Source organism: Babylonia areolata, chromosome 18, assembly GCF_041734735.1.
Source record: "Babylonia areolata isolate BAREFJ2019XMU chromosome 18, ASM4173473v1, whole genome shotgun sequence".
Classification (NCBI taxonomy): domain Eukaryota; kingdom Metazoa; phylum Mollusca; class Gastropoda; order Neogastropoda; family Buccinidae; genus Babylonia; species Babylonia areolata.
Window position 1 is genome coordinate 43,862,973 of NC_134893.1, and position 11,501 is coordinate 43,874,473.

The following is an 11,501-nucleotide window of genomic DNA, read 5'->3' on the forward strand; positions in this document are numbered from 1 at the left end:
AAACAAACAAAAAAACAACAAACAAAACAAACAAACAAAAAAAAAAGAAAAAAAAGAAAAAAAGAAAAAAGAAAAAAAGAAAGAAAAAAAAAGAGCACAAACCCAACTCGTGGGCAAAGATCAGTCTCATGGAGGTCCGCTGTCAGTGTCATCATCACTGATCACGATTCTCCAACTGTACCAACCGTAGGCAGCCAAATATCAATGCCAGTTCTCCACCTGCAGTTCGCATCTCTCTGAAGTGGCAAAGAGCGGAATGAATAGTGTGGATAATATGCAGTTAACTGTTCACACGCTTTCGACAACTTTGCCACCACAATGTACTGGCACACAGAAATCTTCGGCAGTGCAAAAACCAGTCTGTAACCATGTATGATTCAATGGTGAAGTGTGAGTTTCTGTGCAGAGCAAACATCGACAAGCGTCGGCGTACAGACAAGTTATTTCAGTGCTGCAGGCACTCATCACAATATGAGAGAAAAAAAAAAAAATCTTAATCGTCTTTTCAGTTCTTACTGCAGAAATTGAAGGCATGTACCACCATCCCTTCTCTTATCCTGCAATGTCAGGGTAGCTCATGTGGCCGTAATGCCCTGACCCAATTCACTCACTCGAGAGACAAACACACACAGTGTCAGCAGGAGTGTCATGAAGCCAGCACCCCCTGTCACCCACAAAAACAACAAAACGCCTGTCTCAGACTTCTGACAGGCACACAGTCTGCTGAATGCCGACAGCTTGCCGCAGGTCCTGTCAAAGAGACCTGAAGATTGCCTGCCACTGGAGTGTCCAGAGACTGCGGACGCCTGTTACGGACTCTCACACTGGCCAGCATGGATGGAGATGTCGTCGATGGCAATGTCTCCCTCACTGCCTCCGGCCATGACGGCTTCAATGATGAGCTGTGAACAAACCACACACATTATTACTTAGCATTCCATGTTGTCAAATTCTGTTATCACCAAGAGGGGCTTTTATTTTGATGAAACACAAGCCAGAACATGAGCAACTACACAAACACACAAAAAGCCTTTCCGCTCCCACCAACACTCCGTCCCCCTACACAGCGTCCCCGTACACTACGTCCCTTTACGCTATATCCCCTTACACTCACTACACTACGTCCCCCTACACTACGTCCCCGTACACTCCTTCCCCTACACTCCGTCCCCCTACACTACGTCCCCCTACACTACGTCCCCGTACACTCCTTCCCCCTACACTACGTCCCCCTACACTACGTCCCCGTACACTCCTTCCCCCTACACTACGTCCCCCTACACTCCTTCCCCCTACACTACGTCTCCCTACACTACGTTCCCGTACACTCCTTCCCCGTACACTCCTTCCCCCTACACTACGTCCCCCTACACTACGTCCCCTTACGCTATATCCCCTTACACTCACTACACTACGTCCCCCTACACAGCGTCCCCATACACTACGTCCCCGTACACTCCTTCCCCCTACACTACGTCCCCCTACACTACATCCCATTACGCTATATCCCCCTACACTCCCTACACTACGTCCCCCTACACTACATCCCCCTACACTTCGTCCCCCTACACTACACCCCTACACTACGTCCCCCTACACTACGTCCCCCTACACTCCCTACACTACGTCCCCCTACACTCTCTACACTACATCCCCCTACACTACGTCCCTCTACACTCCGTCCCCCTACACTACGTCCCCTTACGCTATATCCCCTTACACTCACTACACTACGTCCCCCTACACAGCGTCCCCCTACACTACGTCCCCTTACGCTATATCCCCTTACACTCACTACACTACGTCCCCCTACACAGCGTCCCCCTACACTACGTCCCCGTGCACTCCTTCCCCCTACACTACGTCCCATTACGCTATATCCCCCTACACTCCCTACACTACGTCCCCCTACACTACACCCCTACACTACGTCCCCCTACACGACGTCCCCCTACACTCCCTACACTACGTCCCCCTACACTACGTCCCCCTACACTCTCTACACTACATCCCCCTACACTGCGTCCCCCTACACTACGTCCCTCTACACTCCCTACACTACGTCCCCCTACACCCTCTACACTACATCCCCTTACACTACGTCCCTCTACACTCCGTCCCCCTACACTACGTCCCCCTACACTCCCTACACTACGTCCCCCTACACTCCGTCCCCCTACACTACGTCCACCTACACTCCCTACACTCCGTCCCCCTACACTGCGTCTCCCTACACTACGTCCCCCTACACTACGTCCCCCTACACTCCCTACACTACGTCCCCCTACACTACGTCCCTCTACACTCCCTACACTACGTCCCCCTACACTCCGTCCCCCTACACTCCCTACACTACGTCTCCCTACACTACGTCCCCCTACACTACGTCCACCTACACTCCCTACACTCCGTCCCCCTACACTACGTCCCCCTACACTCCGTCCCCTACACTATGTCCCCCTACACTCCGTCTCCCTACACTCCGTCTCCCTACACTATGTCCCCCTACACTCCCTACACTACGTCTCCCTACACTACGTCCCCCTACACTACGTCTACCTACACTCCCTACACTCCGTCCCCCTACACTCCGTCCCCCTACACTCCGTCCCCCTACACTACGTCCCCTTACGCTATATCCCCTTACACTCACTACACTACGTCCCCCTACACAGCGTCCCCCTACACTACGTCCCCGTGCACTCCTTCCCCCTACACTACGTCCCCCTACACTCCGTCTCCCTACACTATGTCCCCCTACACTACGTCCACCTACACTCCGTCCCCCCTACACTCCGTCTCCCTACACTATGTCCCCCTACACTACGTCCACCTACACTCCCTACACTCCGTCCCCCTACACAGCGTCCCCATACACTACGTCCCCCTACACTATGTCCCCCTACACTCCGTCCCCCTACACTCCGTCTCCCTACACTACGTCTCCCTACACTACGTCCCCCTACACTACGTCCACCTACACTCCCTACACTCCGTCCCCCTACACTCCGTCTCCCTACACTATGTCCCCCTACACTATGTCCCCCTACACTATGTCCCCCTACACTCCATCCCCCTGCACTCCCTACACTCCGTCCCCCTACACTCCGTCTCCCTACACTAAGTCCCCCTACACTCCGTCCCCCTACACTACGTCCCCCTACACTACTTCTCCCTACACTCCCTACACTCCGTCCCCCTACACTCCGTCCCCCTACACTACATCCGTCTACACTCCGTCTCCCTACACTACGTCCCCTTACACTACGTCCCTACACTACGTCCCCCTACACTACGTCCCCCTACACTCCGTCTCCCTGCACTACGTCCCCCTACACTCCCTACACTCCGTCCCCCTACACTACGTCCCCCTACACTCCCTACACTATGTCCCCCTACACTACGTCCCCCTACACTACTTCTCCCTACACTCCGTCTCCCTACACTACGTCCCCCTACACTCCCTACACTCCGTCCCCCTACACTACGTCCCCCTACACTCCCTACACTATGTCCCCCTACACTACGTCCCCCTACACTACTTCTCCCTACACTCCATCTCTCTACACTACGTCCCCTTACACTCCGTTCCCCTACACTACATCCACCTACACTCCCTACACTCCGTCTTCCTACACTACGTCCCCCTACACTCCCTACACTATGTCCGCCTACACTACGTCCCCCTACACTACGTCCCCCTACACTACGTCCCCTTACACTCCGTCTCCCTACACTACGTCCCCCTACACTACGTCCCCCTACACTCCGTCTTCCTACACTACGTCCCCCTACACTACGTCCCCCTGCACTCCCTACACTCCGTCCCCCTACACTACGTCCCCCTACACTACGCCCCCCTACACTCCGTCCCCCTACACTCCCTACACTACGTCCCGTCCCCCTACACTACCTACACTACGTCCCCCTACACTACGTCCCCCTACACTCCCTACACTCCGTCCCCCTACACTCCCTACACTACGTCCCCCTACACTACGTCCCCCTACACTAGGTCCACCTACACTCCCTACACTACGTCCCCCTACACTCCATACACTACGTCCCCCCTACACTCCCTACACTACGTCCCCCTACACTACGTCCCCCTGCACTACGTCCCCCTACACTACGTCCACCTACACTACTCCCCCCTACACTCCGTCCCCCTACACTCCCTACACTCCGTCCTCCTAGACTCCCTACACTACGTCCCCCTACACTCCGTCCCCCTAGACTCCCTACACTACGTCCACCTACACTCCGTCCCCCTAGACTCCCTACACTACGTCCCCCTTCACTCCGTCCCCCTAGACTCCCTACGCTACGTCCCCCTAGTCTCCGTCCCCCTACACTCCATACACTACGTCCCCCTAGTCTCCGTCCCCCTACACTCCATACACTACGTCCCCCCTACACTCCCTACACTACGTCCCCCTACACTACGTCCCCCTACACTACGTCCACCTACACTACGCCCCCCTACACTCCGTCCCCCTACACTCCCTACACTACGTCCCCCTAGACTCCGTCCCCCTACACTCCCTACACTACGTCCCCCTGCACTCCCTACACTACGTCCCCCTAGTCTCCGTCCCCCTACACTCCATACACTACGTCCCCCTAGACTCCGTCCCCCTACACTCCCTACACTACGTCCAACTAGACTCCGTCCCCCTACACTCCGTCCACCTACACTACGTCCCCCTACACTCCGTCCACCTACACTACGTCCCCCTACACTCCCTACACTACTTCTCCCTACACTCCCTACACTACGTCCAACTACACTGCGTCCCCCTACACTACGTCCCCTACACTCCATCCCTACACTACCTCTCTGCAGTACGTTAACCAACACTTCGTCCATCAACACCCCTGAAAACATACCCTCTCCTCTTCATTTCCTGTCCCCAGCCCCGCTCGCAATCCCCCTCCCCCCCCAACCCCCTCTCCCCCCCACACACACGCGCGCTACACTACACAACACTATACAACACTACACTACATTACACGTCTTCACTACTAACTCTGAAGCCGTGTCCGGCACTCCTCATGAAGAGAGTCTGCCTGTGCCAGGCATTCCCAGCGTCACCGGTGTGCTGCCACAGCTCCGCCTCCTCTCCGCTGCCCTCGCCCCGGGTCAGCACGCGCAGGCTGCCCACGTTGGAACCGTACATGTGGTACCAGAACTGCAGGCAGTAGCCGGGAGGGTGGCCAGTTATCTCCCCGGACATCAGCCTGGCCGTGTCGTTGGGGAACGTGCGTGACGACTCTACGTACAGGTAGTACTCTGCAACAGCATTGTTTGGGATTAGGTACAGGTGTTTGGTGATTACGTACGGGTGTTTGGGATTACGTACAGGGGTTTGGGATTAGGTACAGGGGTTTGGGATTACGTACAGGTGTATGGGATTAGGTGTTTGGGATTACGTACAGGTGTTTGGGATTACGTACATGTGTTTGGGATTACGTACAGGTGTTTGGGATTACGTACAAGTGTTTGGGATTAGGTGTTTGGGATTACGTACATGTGTTTGGGATTACGTACATGTGTTTGGAATTACGTACAGGTGTTTGGGATTACGTACAGGTGTTTGGTATTAGGTACAGGTGTTTGGGATTAGGTACAGGTAAATCATGTTAGGGAACGTGCATGAACTCTCCACGAACAGGTAGTACTCTGGCACAACATTGTTTTGGGATTAGGTACAGGTAAATCATGTTGGGGAACATGGTGACTGACTACACGAACAGGTAGTACTCTGGAACAACATTTTCATTAGGTACAGGTAAATCATGTTGGGAGAAGTACTATGGAACAACATTGTTTGGGATTAGGTACAGGTAAATCATGTTGGGGAACATGGTGAGTGACTCCACGAACAGGTAGTAATCTGGAACATTTTTAAGCATTAGATACAGGTAAATCATGTTTGGAGGAGTACTCTGGAACAACATTTTTAAGGATTAGGTACAGGTAAATCATGTTGGGAGGGGTACTCTGGAACAACATTTTTAAGGATTAGGTACAGGTAAATCATGCTGGGAGGGGTACTCTGGAACAACATTTTTAAGGATTAGGTACAGGTAAATCATGTTGGGAGGAGTACTCTGGAACAACATTTTTAAGGATTAGATACAGGTAAATCATGTTGGGAGGAGTACTCTGGAACAACATTTTAAGGATTAGGTACAGGTAAATCATGTTTGGAGGAGTACTCTGGAACAACATTTTTAAGGATTAGGTACAGGTAAATCATGTTGGGGAACGTGGTGACAACTACACGTACAGGTAGCACTCTGGAATAGAATATGTCTTTATTACCAAGTGTACCGGCGTCACAAGGAATATTGTTTGGGATTAGGTACAGGTAAATCATGTTGGGGAACGTGGTGACTGACTCTACGTACAGGTAGTACCCTGGAACAACATTTCTAAGGATAAGGTACAGGTGCTTGGGATAAGGTACAGGTAAATCATATTTGGGAACGTCCTTGACGACCCCACGTACAGGTAGTACTCTGGAACAACATTGTTTGGGATTAGGTACAGGTAAATCATGCAGCTTATGGCCCAGCCGCCTGCAAAGGAATCATTTCATGGCTGAGGGTTACAAGTCGGTGAGTGTGGGACGCCGAATGCACTCAGCCCCTCAGTGTGAAGAACGCCTTGGAAAACTGTTTTCTTGACCAAAAATTCAGATTTTGAAACCGATATTCAACCATAAGACCTTTTATTCTTCGGACACAAGCGAACAGTGCCATACTCACATGACTGGCACTGAACACAGCTAATGGAGTGTGAGGATGCATTGAAAGAGGATCATGCAAGCAAGCGCGTGTGTATGAGGGGAGGTGTGTGTGTGTGTGTGTGTGTGTGTGTGTGTGTGTGTGTGTGTGTGTGTGTGTGTGTGTGTGTATGTTGTGTGTGTGTGTGTGTGTGTGTGTGTGTGTGTGTGTGTGTGTGTGGCGTGATGGTGGTAAAATTCTGAAAGAAAATTTCGAAGGCACATATTTCTGAATTCTGAAAGGATTGTGTGAGGACAGGTAGTACTCCTAGGAACAGAAGCATACGGGTGATGTTCTGAAAGAGAAGGAAAGGGTGCACACAGTGTTCTGTAAGATCATTCCGAGGGCATAGCTGGTGTTCCTAAATGAGGATTGTGAGGACACAAGTAGAGTTCAAATTGGGGATTGTAAAGATACAGGTTGATTTCAAAATGAGGGTTGTGAGGCCACAGGTTGAATGAGGGAACGGGTAGTTTTCCAAAAGACGTTTGTAAGGTACAGCATTGTTTTTTGTTGTTTTTGTTTTTTTGTTGTTTTTTTTCCTCTATTTCCTCTTCTTTTTTTAAGGGTACTTTTACTGTATAAGTTGTGTTCTTGTATGTGATTCTGAGGATACAGTTAGTGTTCCCAAAGGGAGTTACGTAATTACAGTGCTCCTAATAGAAGGGGACTGTGGGGGTACAGGTGGTATTCTGAAAGGATCAGGCAAAGTGGGTGGGAGTGTGAAATGGGGAAGGGCGGGGGTGGTTAGTAAGGTTTGTGGGGTATGAGTGATATTCTCAAAAAGCGGACCGTGTGGGTACAAGTTGAGGATGCAGAGGAACGGGTGATGTACTGAAAGATGTTTGCTGGAGGAAGCAATCAACTGATTCTTTAAACAAGAGGTTCACATCTATTTTTTCAATCTGGTTCAAACAAAATCATTCAGTGTTTTAATTCACACATTTGATCTAGGGTGGTATACCTCCAGTGTTTTGGTTGATTGTTCCGGATATTGATTTATTACTTGAAGCACCAATTTCTACTGCCCCCCCCCCCCCCCCCGAACCCCCTGCAGTCAAGGGTTAACAAACCATTCTTTTAATCCTATAGGGGGGGACGGGGTGAGGGGGTGGGGAGAGGGGGGGGGCAGAGCAGCATTCTGTTACATAAAGGTTAATTGCTGGATTGAACACAAATTACAAAAACACGAGACAAAGAAAACAGCAGGAAGATGTTTTCTGATGAATCGTTCTTATGACAAAAAGTCTGGATCCCTAATACGAAACAGTAAAAGACAACATCGCATCTTGCCACCTCCCGCTTCTGTCCGTAGGAGTAGTATCAACGTACGAGTGGTGGTTAACGATCTATTAACTATTGCTATTATGGCCAAGCTGTTGTGAACGTGTGACTGACCGTTAGGGTCGTTGTTGTGGTCAGCAGCGGGTCCAGTGTTGCTGGTGGGCGTGTCGCCATGGTGACGCTGCCAGATGATGGTCGATTCCAGGTTGTGCCAGCTGCAAAGGTCGTGGTGAAACGTGCAGTCGTTCTCGACCACGTCTGGTGTACACAAAGAGAGAAGCCCAACATCAACAAAGAACGCAAAACGCTGCAGAACAGTTTAATTAAAGCAAATGAATAAATCGGTGAACGTTTTAGTGCTGAATGAGCAATGAAAATGATCAGTTTGAAAGAGTGTGCAAAAAACAACAAACAAAGCAAAATAACAATGGTAAACTATTCCGATGTAAATGTGTACCATATCGGACCATATCGCAGCAGGTAAGCCACTCACGAAAACAAGGCATGAAGGGCCATGAGAAGCATATTATCTTCAGCATCATCTCCATAAAAACACTTTAATGTGGACGCTTTGAAGAAGACAGAGACAGAAGAGCTGTTTACCTACTCACAAGAAAGAAAGAACACTTTCAACGATTACCTTAAACCAAGTATGTGGATCTTCGAGGAAAGAGATTAGGCGACTGATTTATTCAAAGTTTATGACTACTGTCTCAACTATGGAAACGCGTCAACAAAAGTGACAGTGTAAAACACACACACAGACACACAGACACAGACACACACACACACACACACACACACACACACACACACACACACACACACGCACGCACGCACATACACACACAAAAACCAACAACAAAAAACACAACACAAAACATACACAGCGATATGACATTTGTGCAACTCCTGATCACTTGAGGGGTGAAGGCATAGGAAAATTGATACACTGAATCATAGCTAACTCTTACAAGGGAAAATGGATACACTAACTCATAGCTAACTTTTATAAGGTAAAATGGATACACTGTATCATAGCTAACGTTACCAGGGAAAATGGATACATTGTATCGTAGCTAACTTTTACGAGGGAAACTGATACACTGTATCACAGCTAACTTTTACCAGGGGAAAATGGATACATTGTACCATAGCTAAATTTTAAAAGGGAAAATGGATACACTGTATCGTAGCTAACCTTTACCAGGGAAAATGGATACATTGTATCATAGCTAACTTTTGCAAGGGAAAATGGATACACTGTACAACAGCTAACTCTTACCAGGGGAAATAAAATGAACCACTGAGTGGAGTCGACTGCGGAAAAAGTCTTATCAGGGATGTGAAGAGAGAGCGAGAGGGAGCGAAGGCGGGGAGTTGGGGTAGGGGGAATGGGAAGAGGATGTCGGGGGGGGGGGGTGGTGGAGAGGGGGCTGGGGGTGGAGGGTGCGGGGGGGGGGGGGAAGGGGGCGGAAAGAGACACAGAAAGAGCGCGGGAGAGCGTTACAGGACAGCAAGAGAGCGAGAGCGAGAGAGAGAGAGAGAGAGAGAGAGAGAGAGAGAGAGAGAGAGAGAGAGAGAGAGAGAGAAGACACTGACCAGACAGACAAGAGCAAAACGATTATCATTTACCATGGCATCCCCCAGTCACCAGCTCCACGTTGTCAATGGCCATGTCACTTCTGAAGGACGGTCCCACCACTCCCTCGAACTCCAGCTGTTCAGACAGTAATCCACACACACACACACACACACACACACACACACACACACACACACACACACACACACACACACACACACACACACACACACACACGTACATGTGAATTTCCCTTCTTTTTAAGTGGTGGTGGTGATGATAAAAATCAACTTCAGTATCTGTTCGTCCCTTTTGCTTGCTCGCTCTCTCTCTCTCTCTCTCTCTCTCACATACTCACACACACACACATACACACTCACACACACACGCCCGCGCGCGCGCGCGCGCGCGCACACACACACACACACACACACACACACACCAAATACTCTCTTCTTCTCTCGCACTATTTCGCGACATCAAGTTAATTTTGAAAACACACATAATTCAACTTTTTTTTGTTTTCCCCCCATTGTGTTTTCTGTTACACACGCACACCCGCATGCACGCACGCACGCACGCACACACGCACACACACACGCACACACATACACACACACGCGCGCGCGCGCGCGCAAGCACGCACGCACACAAACACAAACAGGCGTGCAGCGCACGAACACACTTATCATTAAAGACAGAAAAATGTGCACATTCTACACACATGTAAACACGCAAAGCAGGCCCCTTCATGCACCAGTACGTAAAAATAACAATCAACACACACACACAACAGATAAAACATCACAGATCTAGCGTGTTGAGAAAGAGATAGGGACAGAGAGAGAGACACACAGACAGACAGACAGACAGACAGAGACAGGGACAGACACAGAGAAATAGAGATGGGGGGACAATCAGAAACTCAAATCTAGTGTGGTGGGAAAGAGAGAGAGAGAGAGACAGAGACAGACAAGACAGACAGAGAGACGGAGAGACATAGAGAGACACACACAGACACACAGAGAAAGGACAATCACTGGAAACTCAAATCTAGCTTGGTGGGGGAGAGAGAGAGAGAGAGAGAGAGAGAGAGAGAGACAGAGACAGAGAGAGAGAGAGACAGAGACAGAGACAGAGAGACAGAGAGAGACAGAGATAGAGACAGAGAGAGAGAGAGGAATGGTACAGAGACAGACACACAGACAGACACACAGACAGACAGGAGAGACACAGAAAGACAGACAGAAAGACAGAGAGAGAGAGAGCTGGGACACTATCAGAAACAACCCAAGACACACAGGAGGAAAAAAAAAACCACCCAGAAGAAACAAACGAAGCACGCACCTTGTAGTATCTGGGCGGGCTGGGAATGTCCAGCTTCTCGTGCTGCCAGTCGCCGCCCTGGTGCCCCGTGCGGTGCCACAGCCGTGCCCTGTTGCCGTCCGTCATGATCATGTTGACCGACAGGTTGCCCATCCCACTGCCCTCCATGTGCCAGAAAAACAGCAGGCACCGGTCTGACTCACCCTGCACACCGCCAGGAGGTAGGAAACCACACGCCTGGTTTGGTTCAGAAGATTATCAAGTCACAATGGAGTGGAGTGATGGCCTAGAGGTAACGCGTCCGCCTAGGAAGCGAGAGAATCTGAGCGCGCTGGTTCGAATCACGACTCAGCCGCCGACATTTTGTCCCCCTCCACTGGACCTTGAGTGTTGGTCTGGACGCTAAGTCATTCGGATGAGACGATAAACCGTGGTCCCGTGTGCAACATGCACTTAGCGCACCTAAAAGAACCCATGGCAACAAAAGGGTTGTTTCTGGCAAAATTCTGAACTG

At 50.3% G+C, this 11,501-nt stretch overlaps 1 protein-coding gene across 2 annotated transcripts in view; it reads right to left on the bottom strand.

Annotated features, from left to right (window-relative positions):
- Window positions 1–391: 391 nt before the first annotated feature.
- LOC143292008 (MAM and LDL-receptor class A domain-containing protein 1-like) overlaps window positions 392–11,501 on the bottom strand; it is a 75,838-nt gene continuing 64,728 nt past the window's right edge. For both annotated transcript variants that reach the window (XM_076602164.1, XM_076602165.1), the window contains 5 exons: window positions 11,009–11,191; window positions 9,712–9,796; window positions 8,191–8,334; window positions 5,031–5,293; window positions 392–902 (listed from right to left, as the gene is read on the bottom strand). In XM_076602164.1, coding sequence (XP_076458279.1) covers window positions 810–902; window positions 5,031–5,293; window positions 8,191–8,334; window positions 9,712–9,796; window positions 11,009–11,191 — 768 coding nt within the window. In that variant the 3' untranslated portion in view covers window positions 392–809. The remainder of the gene's footprint in view (window positions 903–5,030; window positions 5,294–8,190; window positions 8,335–9,711; window positions 9,797–11,008; window positions 11,192–11,501) is intronic.